Raw genomic sequence first — 13950 nt, 5'->3', positions numbered from 1 at the left:
TCAGAGTTCTCATAATCTGTTGAAATTAATTAAAATCAGCCATGTTCACAGAGTACCTGTAATCCTATTACTGACCTTGCCCCATACTCTGACCTTCATCTTCTGCAATTTAAAAGTATGCCTGGTTGATTTTTAATTAATTTAAGAAATTTAGCATTCAACAGAATGATAATGTCGGGCATGCTCAGTAAGAACCAACTGTCAGTGTTCTAAAAGCCAGACTCACAGCTGGTGGGTTTGCCTAGTCAGGGGGCCACACCCACGCCAGACTTCATTTCACTTCAGACAGTCATGGCTTCCCCAAAAGAATCCTGGGAAGTGTAGTTTGTGAAGGGTGCTGAGAGGAGACTTCTATTCCCCTGACAGAGCTCCATTGACCAGAGTGGTTTAACAGTCAGCTGCTCTGATTGAAGCTCTGTCAGGGGAACAGGGCATCTCCTAGCAACTCTTAGCAGCCTTCACTAACTACACTTCCCAGGATTCTTTGGGAAAAGCCATGACTGTCTAAAGTAAAATAATGGTCTGGTGTGGATGTGGCCAGGAACAGTTTTGGTCTAAATTTGGGTGGGAGGCTACATGTGCCTGCTGTAGAATAAAAAGGTGGGGGAAACGCTGAAAAAGAATGATACTGTTCACAATCTTTTCCTTTTGGGAAGGAAAGGGGCTTCCCCTCTGCGCAGTGCCCACCCGCCCAATCTCCTCTCCTCCCCCCTGACTCCCTCCCCCAGGTCAGTTTCACCTATCCTAAGCATGATTGCACAGGAGTAAATCCCACTGAACTCAAAAAGCATGCAAATGATCAAACCCACCCTCCCCTCCTATCCCCTCCCTCTTGCTCCTTCCCCTCCCCATCCCCTTCCACTCTCTTCCTTCCCCTTCTCCTCCCCTCTGCTCTCCCCCTCCTCCTCCCCCATGGTCAGTTTTACCTATCCTAGGACTACAACCTGGGAGACCAGGGTTCAAATCCCCATACAGCCATGAAGCTCACTGGGTGAGATTGGGCCAGTCACTGCCTCAGCCTCAGAGGGAGCAGGGCCAGTTCTAAAGGGCAGCCAGGTTGGGCACTGGCCTGACGGCCCCTGGAGCTACATGGGGGCCCTCAGCCACCCCTCCACTCCCCTTTTGTGATCCGTGCCCCCATGGCCCCCCACATCTCCCCACTTACTTGTCTGCTGTCTTTTATTGTTGCCCTTAACGAAGATGGCGGCCACGGTTTCCCTAAGGTACTGAAGCCCCTGCCGCCATCTTAGTTGATGGCAGAGATGCGCGCGTGTAGCACGCATGCATGCCATCAACAAAGATGGCGGCAGAGGCTTCATCCCCTTAGGGAAACCGTGGCCGCCATCTTTGTTAAGGGCAACGGTAAAAAACAGCAGACAGGTAGGTGAGGTTGCGCACGCGCAAACGCAAACGCACACACACGCCGGGGCCCAGGGCAAGCTGATGCTCAAGGGCCCTGGCATTCCTGGAGCTGGCCCTGAGAGAAAGGAATGGTAAACCACCTCTGAATACTGCTTGCCATGAAAACCCTATTCATAGGATCGCCATAAGTCAAAATTGATTTGAAGGCAGTCCAATTCATTTTCAAGTATGGTTGCACAGGAGTAAATTCCATTGAACTCAATAAATATTCAAATGATCAAACCTGATCTCACCTCCCTCCCATTACGTCTCTTGTGCCCCTTCCCTCCCCCTTCCTTCGCCCCTCCCCCTCCCCTTCCAATCCCCTCCTCTCTCCTGCTCCCTTCTCCCCTTCTTCTACTCTCCCCTCCTCCTCCCCATGGTCAGTTTTACCTATCCTAGCCATGATTGCACAGGAGTAAATCCCATTGAATTCAATAAGCATGCAAATGATCAGACCTGTCTTTCCCCTTCTTACCCTCTCCTTTCCCTTCCTCCTCTCTTCTTCCTCTCCTCCCCTCTTCCTTCTTCCTCCTCCCCTGCCCACTCCAGGCTTCCCTCCCCATGGTCAGTTTTACCTATCCTAATAGGAATGATTGCACAGGAGTAAATCCCACTGAACTCAATAAATATGCAAATGATCAAACCTCCCCTCCTCCTCCCCCTCCTGCCTCCTCCCCTCCCCATCCTCCCCTCCCAATCCCCTGTGGTCAGTTTCACCTATCCTAAGCATGATTGCAGGGGAGTAAATCCCACTGAACTCACTAAGCATGCAAGTGATCAATCCATTCTCAGCAGACTTGCACAGGATCCCATTTCTTACCTCCTGGATTAAAAAGCAGATAAATTCACTAATAGGCAAAAAACCTTGCGGTTTAAGAACACACCTACAGCCAACAGATATTTCTATCAAACTCTAAAAAGCAGGGAAATTGGGCAGCTATAGTGAATGCACCAGGGGAGCAGGAGACCTGACCTCCTCTCTGAGATATTGTACTGCCCTACAAATTTGTCAAAAAGCAAACACAATTTGGGTTGGTCTTTCACTGTCCAATCCACTTCCTGTGTAGCTTGGAAGAATTTGGGAACATGTGCCTCTGAGCATATGGTGAGTGGCAACACCTGCAATCAGCCCAAATAACGGAAACAAGACGTGCTGTGCTGATCATGTTTTAGCAACGAAGAAGCAACTATATTAGAACAGTTGATATAGTTCAGATAGTCACTATAAATATGTTTGATTTACTTTGCAATTTTAGTGAACTTTCCTATAGTAAATCATTCTCTTTTGCTTCTGTGAATATGTGAAGTACAGCAACATTTTGCAACACTAAAAAAAAGCTCCAAAAACAATTGTGGAATAATGGCACTGACTGTTCTGCAGAATAGTTTCCAGTGGACATGAGGAGTGTCTCAGTTTGCACAAGATAAAACAGTGGGAGGTGAAATATATTCCAGCAAAATTCTAGGTGTGCTCTATGTTTTTAATTGACCATGCCCACCTTTCCTTAAGTGGAGTAGTTTAAGCATAGCAGGCTGAAAACATGCATCTTGGGCAGGCCAAGATTCTTTTTTTCCAACAGCTAGAGGCATTGCTTAAGTAGCAACATATTGTAATTGGTCTGATTTTACATTAAACTACAGTTTCAGATTCAACTGTTAATGTGCCCAAAATAGAAATAGAGCATAACCTCCAGTTTGAAACACAAAAGGCTATGGATTGGACCATGAAAGACCAACCCAAATTGTGTTTGCATTTTGACAAATTTGTAGGGCAATACAATATCTCAGAGGAGGTCAGGTCTCCTGCTCTCCTGGTACATTCACTATAGCTGCCCAATTTCCCTGCTTTTTAAAGTTTGATAGAAATATCTGTTGGCTATAGGTACGTTCTTAAACCACACGGGTTTTTGCCTATTGGTGAATTATTTTCAATTGTATTTTTATTGCTTCTTTTTTGTCATATTTTTTGCATTCCATAGAATTCATATTGTAATACAATAAAATACAATGCAAGAAGTAAAAGAAGCAATAAAATTACCATTAAAAAGTAACATCAATATTTAATGTGGAGATGACGTGGACCACTTGAATGAAGCTCACAGACTATGAACCTCTGCTATAAAGAATTTCTAAACTTTTGCGATCCTGTCTTGCTATAGAGCTGTCAGTTTACCTGATGTACATTTATTTATTTATTCAATTTCTATCCTGCCCTTTCTCCCAGTAGGAGCCCAGGGTGGCAATACATTTTGCCTAATTTTCATTATTTTGGATTACATCAGCTATCTACTGAAATTGCCTCTTGTATGGCTATGAAATATTATTTAAATCATTTTGGAAACTAATTTGTTGGACTAACGTTTATACAAATCCTTTACCTATAGAAATATCTCTTAGGATAGACCTCAGTATGGCAAAATCCTGACTGCACTGAAGTAAAACCTTTGATTTCCATTGATTGTAATAGGATAAAAGTTGTATCCTGTTACTTGTTGTCATGTTCTGTGACTTCTATGCCATTCCAGTAACCCAGTTCAGAAGCTGTAATGATGTTCTGGAGACTTAGGGGTTTCATCCAATGTCGCTCCCCAAATGGAAAGAGCTTCCATTTACAGAAGCAGAGTTGCACTCTTTCCTTTTTCAGAGTAAAGCATACATCATATTAATATTTGTCAGACAAATGCCCATAAAAATAACCTCTCAGAGGCAGTGATCCCCAACCATCACAGCTGTAACTTTCACATATTGTAAGGCTGCAATCCAGTATACACTTACCTGGGAGTAAGTCCCATTGAACACAGTGGAGCTTACTTCTCAGTAGACGTCTCCCCAAGTCATGGTAAGTTTCTTCCACTTCTTCTCAAAATGGCCACTATTTTGAGCAGCATCTCTGTAGTGGCGGTAACTTCGTTTATTGTTGTTCTAATGTCTGTGCTGTAGGCAGGTAAAAGTACAGTGCAGAACTGCAGAATGGGATGACCAGACCTGAAGATAATTCAATGCTCTAGAAGTAGTAGTATTTTGTGTATGTATATGCACTGTTTTCCATCTGGATAACAATATCTATTTTATTTGTATATTTACAGGTGTTAGGGTTGCTGGTATGGACACTGATTGCTGGAACAGAATATTTCCTGTATCCTGTCTTTGGCTGGGTAATGTTTGTGGCTGTGTTTTACTGGGTTCTTACACTCTTCTTTTTAATCATCTACATGACAATGACTTATACTCGGATTCCCCAAGTGCCATGGACCACTGTTGTGAGTATATCAGCTTTAATCCATGTTGGAAATTGGGGAAAATAGGGATAGAAAGAGGTAATGCCATTGTAAGTCCCAGGCTATGGTCTGAAGGCACATAAGGCCAGCTCCCTACTGAAGCTAAGCAGGGTCAGGTCTGGTCAGTGCCTGGATGGGAGACCGCCTGGGAACCATTTGTAAGCTGCCTTGGGTTTCAATCATGAAAAGAAAGGCGGGGTATAAATGTAATAAAATAAATAAATAAATAATGGTTCCAATGAGAGTGGAAATAAGTATGCCAGTCCTTAGGCAATTCCAATGGGCACGCCAAGCTCTCCACCCTTGAAAGAGTTTCCCATTCACACCAGTGGAGGGCCCATTGTTACAGAAAAACCAGAACCGAGTAGGGCTTTCTTTTTAATCTCCCTACCTTGTACTCCATCTGTTTCCTTAAAGTTCAAAAACTAAAAAGAGTCAATATTTCGGCCACTGCTACAGGTGCTCAAGCCCCCATACATGCTCAAATTCTCTTACTATAAAATCCCCTTTATATATTTGTTTTTCAGTATTCAGTATTTTCAACCAGTTAGGCAAGATCAGGTAAAGAGTAGAAACCAAGGAACGGTGTTGCAGTTAAAAAGAACATGGGGTTTCTTCAAAAATAGCTCAAAGCAGCTAGCAAAAAATATATATATATTAAAAGAATGCCTTTTTTTTTAAAGTTACCAGAGTAACACATGAAATAAATTACATGGAAAATTTACCAGCAGGAGTTAAAACAAAACAGAAGAATAATAACGTCCCACAAATTAGAAGCCAGTGCTTACATAAGCAGAGTAAATTAAGCCCAAAGAGCTTTTTTAAAATGGAGGGTTGTTCTGGTGTTTGTTGTTGTTGTTATGTGCCTTCAAGTCGACTATGACTCATGGCGACCCTATGAATCAGCGATCTCCAACAGCATCTATCGTGAACCACCCTGTTCAGATCTTGTAAGTTCAGGGCTGTGGCTTCCTTTATGGAATCAATCCATCCCTTGTTTGGCCTTCCTCTTTTTCTACTCACTTCTGTTTTTCCCAGCGTTATAGTCTTTTCTAGTGAATCATGTCTTCTCATTATGTGTCCAAAGTATGATGACCTCAGTTTCAGCATTTTAGCTTCTAATGGTAGTTCTGGTTTAATTTGTTCTAACACCCAATTATTTGTCTTTTTCGCAGTCCATGGTATGCGCAAAGCTCTCCTCCCAACACCACATTTCAAATGAGTTGATTTTTCTCTTATCTGCTTTTTTCACTGTCCAACTTTCACATCCGTACATAGAGATCAGGAATACCGTGGTCTGAATGATCCTGACTTTAGTGTTCAGTGATACATCTTTGCATTTGAGGACCTTTTCTAGTTCTCTCACAGCTGCCCTCCCCAGTCCTAGCCTTCTTCTGATTTCTTGACTATTGTCCCCATTTTGGTTAATGACTGTGCCGAGGTATTGATAATCCTTGACAAGTTCAGTGTCCTCATTGTCAACTGTAAAGTTGCATAAATCTTCTGTTGACATTACTTCAGTCTTTTTGACATTCAGCTGTAGTCCTGCTTTTGTGCTTTCCTCTTTAACTTTCATCAGCATTCGTTTTAAATCATTTTGGTTTCTGCTAGTAGTATGGTATCATCTGCATATCTTAAACTATTGATATTTCTTCCTCCAATTTTCACACCTCCTTCATCTTGGTCCAATCCCGCTTTCCATATAATATGTTCTGCATATAGATTAAATAAATAGGGTGATAAAATACACCCCATCTCACACCCTTTTCTATTGGGAACCAATCGGTTTCTCCATATTCTGTCCTTACAGTAGCCTCTTGTCCAGAGTATAGGTTGCGCATCAGGACAATCAGATGCTGTGGCACCCCCATTTCTTTAAAAGCATTCCATAGTTTTTCATGATCTACACAGTCAAAGGCTTTGCTGTAATCTATAAAGCTCAGGGTGATTTTCTTTTGAAATTCCTTGGTCCGTTCCATTATCCAACGTATGTTTGCAATATAATCTCTGGTGCCTCTTCCCTTTCTAAATCCAGCTTGGATGTCTGGCATTTCTTGCTCCATATATGGTAAGAGCCTTTGTTGTAAAATCTTGAGCATTACTTTACTTACATGGGATATTAAGGCTATAGTTCGATAATTACTGCATTCCCTTGGATCCCCTTTCTTTGGAATTGGGATGTATATTGAACTCTTCCAGTCTGTGGGCCATTGTTTAGTTTTCCATATTTGTTGACAGTTTTTTGTCAAAATTTGGACAGATTCAGTCTCGGTAGATTGTAGCAATTCTATTGGTATGCCATCTGTTCCTGGTCATTTGTTTCTTCCAAGTATTTTAAGAGCAGCTTTCACCTTTTCTGGTGTACAGTGTTGGAATTTGGGGGAGGCATTCCTCCCATCACTTGCTGCCTGGTAGAAATGGGATGGCAGGCAGAGCCCCAAAAACTGTCTCAAAAGCCCTCATTTTCAAGCCACTTAAAAGGCGAAGATGGCTCATCATCCATATGCTGATGGGATATTAGTCTCTGACAATATTTCATCAGAAAATCAAGCATCAAGGAGAGGCAGGAAGGTTAATCCATTGATAGCCAGTTTTAACTGCAGAAACTTTCTTGAGTTCTTGAAAAGTTTGATAGGGAGAAGGGATGAGCCCTTTTGGAAATTGGGTCACTCCATATCTGACATGCTTTTAAGTGCTTTTAAGTGATGAACAACTGACTCACAAATTTAAACACAACCCATACAAGAGGCAGGCTGCTTGAGAGTGGGAGCTTTGGGTTCCTAGAAAGAATGGAGATGGTTGTGTTATATTGGGCAAGTTTAAGAAATCCAATCAGTAGAGGGCACTTCTACGCATTGAAAGAGATGTCGATGTAAAACTGCCCTTTTCACTGAAGTGAAAGGGGAAGCCAGTGTAAACTTTAAACATTTAATTTTCTAGAATGTACTCAAATATGTATGTTAATATCACAATTATTTTCAAGAGGAAGAATGTTACATTCTTTCTCCTTGCCTCTCCACTGTGCAGAACTTTCTGTGTTACTCTCTGACACCCAGAAACTGGAGCATGTGAAGCATTTGGAAGCATATTAATCTTCCATGTGAACCAGCAGATTGGGATGTGTACTCATTAGTACTCTTGGTGGGAGGGCTCCAGCCTGCTGATTTGCTCAGGAAAAGATTGTAGAGTCTGTACCTGGAACTCTTCTTCCCCCCCCTTTCAGTTTTTTTTTTATTATTGAATTTCAAGTAAACACAACATAAACAGAACCCCACTCCCCCACAGATTACGGCATATCATTTCTAAAAGAATCATTTCCGATTGTAATATCCTTAATTTAGAAGATAATTTAATCTTTCCTTAAGTCAGCATGAGATGCTGGTGCTCTGTATCCATGTTCTTTTGTCACAGTGTATTTAATAAAACTAAATTGAAGAGCATGATATTTGTCTAATTTCATATTGTCTCTTCGATCTTGTATTTTATTGGCAAATTTCTCCATGAGGACCAAGTCTCATAATTGTTCGAACCAAGTTTCTGCTGAATTTGTGTTTAATGATCTTAAAAATTTAGATATGGTCGATCTTGCTGCTGTCAGAAGGTGAGTGATAAGATCTTTTTGGACAAGGTCTTGAGCTTCTGTGTCATCTACGTTGACAAAAGAGCAATCTTTGGATCCAAAACAATAATTTGATTAGTAATCAGTTCAGCCTTGTGAAACATTTTTAGGCAAAATTGCTGGACCTTTGGGCAGAACACTATATATGAACAGGGGAATCTTGGTCCCTGCAATTCCTCCAACAGTTTAGGAGCTCGTCTTTTCAAGCAGAAAACATGGAGCCCTTTCCAACCAGCTGACCTGATCCTGAGGAAGTGGACAGTGTTCCTTCTGATGTCTGTTTAGATATTATAAAGACCATCACAAAGAAGTTAGTCTTTCTTAATGAGGGACTTGCTTTCTCAAAAGAAAATGTGGAACTGGAGCACTAACCAGTGGTATCAATGTGATGCAAACGGCACTACCTGTTCCTGGGGCAGACTCCAGGACAAAAGTTGGCGTGAAAGCAGAGTAACTTCAGCTAGATATAAACAAAACTAGATGAGTTTTCAGTAGAGAATTCTGGCAAGTAGGGGAAGCTTAGGATGCTGGTCACAGGAGAAAGTATTGAAAATCTGTTATTCACATGGCTTCCAGTTAAACAAGACGCATCTATGAAACAATATACATGGAAAAAATCTTGTCTTTCTTTGCTCTCTATATAGGGTCTGTGTTTTAATGGGAGTGCCTTTCTTTTGTACTTCATTGCTGCCATTGTAGATGCATGTGCAGTCACCAAAGAACTGGACAGCCACAACTACAACAGCTGGGCAGCTTCTTCAGTAAGTTAATTTGTAGAATCGTGAATAGTACTCACAGGGGAAGCTGTCTGTGTGTTCCAAGAAAAAAGAAAAAAAAAGATGAGGTCTTAAAAGGTGCAAGTTGAAAAAAGGATAATGTAGCTAAATGTTTGTAGATAAAAGAGGCTGGTACAGCATGTGCATGATTTATTTTTATTTATTTAAGTAAATTTTTATCCTTCCTTTCCACTTGGAAAAGTGCTCACAACAGCTTGATTGGATTATATAATACAAAAATAATCTCTGAATTTTTAAAAGAAAGAAATTTATATAGGTATCTTTTTAATTTAGCTGTCTGTAGGCCCATTTTGCAACCTCCTCCATGCGTAAAGGAATCTCATGGGATGGGAGTGGAGGGCTGTGTCTGCTGGTGCATCCCCCAGTGTTGCTTTGCTAGCTCTGATTTCTGCACATACAACTGAGAGTTTGAAAATGGCCACAAGTGTGTAGGTGTTCTGTGCAATCAATAACCCTGTGCAGTTTGGCTTCCTAATGGTATGGGTGCTCCATGTGTGTACATCTATAAGTGAGGGCCCCTCCAAAGAGCTTTGGCTTTGTGTGCAGAAGCCAGGGGGCGGGTCACCAGATGTGATCCTGCTCCCATCACCATATGTTTATGCATGGAGTGAGCTTCTGAAACTAGCTTATTTTGAAGGTGGAATCATGCAAAGCATGTTGTGCAAGTTTTCATTGCTCTCGATGGGTCTCTCTTGTGTATAATTCTAACACTCTTATTGTACTGGTGAATAGTGTGATATCTGGTGCCTTGAACCCAGTCAGACTGGCCTTTCCCCCACACCTATGATCTTGAAGTTCTCATGGAAGAAATAACTCATTCAGCCACAGCATAAGTACAGAATTGTGGTAATGGGTTTGGAATTCAGCATCGTGAAAAGCAATGTTTTTCTTTTTTTAAAAAAAAAAGAAGGCATACCTCTAGCCCTTATGGATGCAAAAAAATCACCTTATGTAATTGAAGATACATGAGAAATGCCTAGCAATATCTCAGAATTTGTAGCCATTTTATAGCAGTAATGAAGATCACTGGGGATACTGTCTATGTAAGAAGAAAGTGCTGCTTTACATGGAACATTTTACTTTCAAAATGGTTATTTGCTGCTGAGTTTTCTCTAATCTACTGAGCCATGGAAGCTTCAATGCAATAGTTCAGACGTAATTATTTCTATTGAATAAACCATGTTTTGCTAGACCAGAACTCATCCTTATGCCTGCATGCTCCCATCTCTTGGGCACTGAAATCTAAAACTTAAAGGATTTATTAAACAACACATTTCCTACTACATCCAAATGGGGAAACTATGAATTAATGTCTGTTTACAAACCAGAAGGTTTCATTAGACTGAGATCGTTAAACATTATTGAGTGATGCTAAACTACATGTAAATCTGAATTACATAGAAACAATACATGCATTTGCATAGGGGCACAGCTATTCATATTAAAGCATATTACCATGTATAATCACATTTTCCTGCATAAATAAATGTGGTGCTTGGATTGTTGAGAGGCCGGTGGTTGTCCCAGAATAGGAGAGTATGTTCATTGGAAAAAAAGAGTAGCTAGCAAGATTTAAGAATGCAGTGGGTCTGTAAACACAATTCTTGCTAAAGTTACTTTATTTCATGGAACCACTGAATAAAAAATTCTTAGTGTGATTAATGCTTGGCAGAACTGGGTATCATGGACTCAAGCTTGCAAAGTACTTAACTTCCAAGATATAGCAATATATGAACATATATGCTTGGGAACTACTTAACTAAAAAATACACCCCCTCTGTTGTCTCTAATGTAAATGGAATTGTGCTGTTGTGATAATGTTTCTTACTTTTCTGCAAGTGCACTGGAGCCAATACGAATTCGTCACATGGCAAGCTGAATAGAACCTTGCAACAGGGGTGCAGCGTTCAAGACAGGGTCCTGTAGGACAGTGAAACAATGAGGGATGATTTTAAAACCTTTTTTGTTTACCAGGGCTGTGGAGTCGGTACGCCAAACCTTCAACTCCAACTCCTCTATTTTTCTACTGTCCAACTCTGACTCCACCCAGAATTGCTTCTGACTCCACGACTCTGACTGCACAGCCCTGGAAAGCGCTGTAAATGTCTTTTTAAATTGGAAGCTCTTGTAGGACCATTTTTATCGCTGCCTCAATATACACTGATCTTGGCATCACAACATTTGTCTTCATCTGGGTCCTGTGTCATACACTGTCATACAAAATGTTTTCCATCCTGAGTTATGGTGAAATGTCCAAATACAGCTGACTTCATGGAAAGCTTCTTTGACATTGTGAATTTATATTTTTAAAAAATTGTCAATCAAAATTTATTTTGAAGCTGGAGTCGGTACATTTCTACCCACTCCACCCAAAATTGCTTCCGACTCCATGACTCCGACTCCACAGCCCTGTTGTTTACCCCATGAATTATCTTTGAATACAAATAAGTCTGCCTTCTATTGTTTTCTAACAGCTGTTTTTTTCTTTTTTACAGTTTTTTGCATTTGTTGTCACTTCCTGCTATGGTGGAAATGCCTATTTTAGTTTTGTATCTTGGAGATCACGGACCTTGCAATAAATATTTTCTTTAACTGAAAAACAGATGTTTGGGTATAATATGTGTTTTTTAATTTTTGTAATAGGATTTTTTAATCTGCAGGCAATGCATTTTTACTCAAGTGACTCTTAATATCTCATTTCTATTATTATGTCCAAACCATGTTTGGCTGTCAGGAACACTGTGTGGACTTGTATGCTCCTTCCTAACCCTTTCTCATACAGGTCAGTTCCATCTCCTACTTCCTGATTTGTGGTAACCATAGTTTCCTGTTACATCCAAATCACACGTTACTACGAACCAAGAAACTGAGGAGAGAATTGGTCAGCATGAGAGATGGTGAGAAGAAAGCTTGGACGCCCATAGCATGTTCCCGATGAGTGAACCATGGTAGGACTATGACACTTGAACGGAGTCAATTGTCATGTTAGAATGTTACGCTGAATCAAGATCAGAGGGATGTTCAAGAACTACACTCATGCACTCTCCCTCCTCCTGTGTGGGCAGGACTTCAGAAGATGTTAACTTTTCTTTAATTATCGCTTATTGCATCTGAACTAGGGTTCACAGTATAACACTAACTATAGTAAACTTCAAAACAAGCCAACTTTAAACAATGGGTTATGAAGCTGTCCTGTTCAAACAAACCACAGTTGTCCTGAACCATGACCCCCAACTCAGGTGCAATGGCAAGCAGTATTTAAGGGAAACTAAGTAAAAACTTCTGAAGTTGTCCTCTTGGCCATGCAGTAGCAGAGGGGAGAACATGAAGCCAAGGGGAGTCTGACCCAGTGCCCACTGCAGCTTGTGCACATTACACTAAACTGTGATTTAGTGTGACATTGGAACCAATCAATGAGTTTGATGGGGCTTACTTTCAAGTAAATATAAGAAAGAAACTTTGGTTAGATTTGATGGACAATGTGTTATAAGTAATCAAGGCCCTTATGCTGGGCTGTAGGGGATTTGGATTGAGCAAAGACATTCCTCCACTTGCTTCTTCTGGCTCAGCTGCACTCCTGCTGGCTGTTGCCAAAGATGCTTGTGCCACTTCACCAGCACAGGCCTCTCCTTTCTGCCTGCCAAATGTGCAGCTGGAAGGCCTGCTAGTGGTATCCCCACCAGCAGAAAACTCCAGGATGAAGCATTCTGAGGGCAGAGATGATCCAGCATTGGGTTTGATACAGGGCTGATTGCTGTGCCAGCCTAAGGCCCTATCAGACTCCCCTCCCCTTCCACCCCTTCTGCAGTGAATGGATGGGCTGTGGTGATAGCTCCACCGCTCTGCAGAACTCTGGTGGCAGTAAGCAATTTGGATTGCTTTGAAAAACAGGAACTTATTTTAAATGTGTGTTGCATCCTCTATCTGGTTAAAAAGTATTATGAGTAGAAGCTTTTATACCAACTAATATGTTTCAGTAGGTAGTGTATATATTTTGTTGTAACAATAATTTATAGTGCACCTCCTTTTATTTTTTTACTCTGTAAATATAACTGTTACAGCCTAATTCTATATATTTACTCCAAAATAGGTCCCACTTTGTTTATACAACTTACTCCCAATCAAGTGGCTTGTTTTTATGTACACCACTTTGAAATGCAAATTATTGAGGGGTATATAAACATTTTAAATACATTTTAAAAAGTATGCATGGGACTGCAGCTTTAGAAACTTATGAACAAAGTGTCATGCTGTCAGGAATAACTGATTCGATACAGATGATGATAGTTTTATCATACTTTTATACATATTATATTCCTATATTTGAGGAAACTCTCCTGTTTAAAAGCTGTTGTACACAGTCCTGAAGATTTAGAGATCTGCATGAGAGTCTCCTTGGAGCATTTTAATATATCTAAATTGGCCTGGAAGAAAATATCCAGTCTTTGGTTATTGTAACAAAACACAATCCTGCTATTACTTACACAGCTGAACTACCTAACGCTGCCAAAGGTCAAAGTTAATATACTCTTCTGAAACTGCTACAGTGTAATCCCATGAATGAAAAGGACTAGAAACAGAAGATCTACAAGATCTCAAATTGGAGTGAATCCTTTTTCAAACTAATGTGGGTAGGCTAATCAGCTTTCATTGCTGGTAAATGCTGAGTTTTTAGGAACAGCAGAAAGAAAGTTGATTTACTGCACAATCGTATGTCTACTTGGAAGTAAGCCTCACTGAGTTCATGGGACTTCCTCCCAGGTTCATATATATAGGATTGCAGCTTTAAAGAAATTACTTTCTAGTAACTGGCTAGTCTTGGGTAGTGGCATCACTAGCGGGAGTGCGGGGG

General features: G+C 40.8%; 1 protein-coding gene and 1 long non-coding RNA gene across 2 annotated transcripts in view; one reads left to right on the top strand and one right to left on the bottom strand.

Annotated features, from left to right (window-relative positions):
• Nucleotides 1–11698, top strand: part of CMTM8 (CKLF like MARVEL transmembrane domain containing 8) — a 45206-nt gene extending 33508 nt beyond the window's left edge. The window contains exons 2-4 of the mRNA XM_061587231.1: nt 4491–4664; nt 8946–9062; nt 11594–11698. Of these exons, the coding sequence (XP_061443215.1) occupies nt 4491–4664; nt 8946–9062; nt 11594–11677 (375 nt within the window). The 3' untranslated portion in view covers nt 11678–11698. The remainder of the gene's footprint in view (nt 1–4490; nt 4665–8945; nt 9063–11593) is intronic.
• The window catches only part of LOC133365404 (uncharacterized), a 13859-nt gene continuing 4092 nt past the window's right edge, over nt 4184–13950 (bottom strand). Inside the window, exons 2-3 of the long non-coding RNA XR_009758203.1 lie at nt 10927–11018; nt 4184–4338 (exon numbers count right to left, since the gene is read on the bottom strand). This is a non-coding gene — a long non-coding RNA (uncharacterized LOC133365404). The remainder of the gene's footprint in view (nt 4339–10926; nt 11019–13950) is intronic.

The sequence above is a fragment of the Rhineura floridana genome, chromosome 10, assembly GCF_030035675.1.
Source record: "Rhineura floridana isolate rRhiFlo1 chromosome 10, rRhiFlo1.hap2, whole genome shotgun sequence".
NCBI classification, from domain to species: domain Eukaryota; kingdom Metazoa; phylum Chordata; class Lepidosauria; order Squamata; family Rhineuridae; genus Rhineura; species Rhineura floridana.
This window is presented reverse-complemented; position numbering and strand designations above follow the sequence as displayed.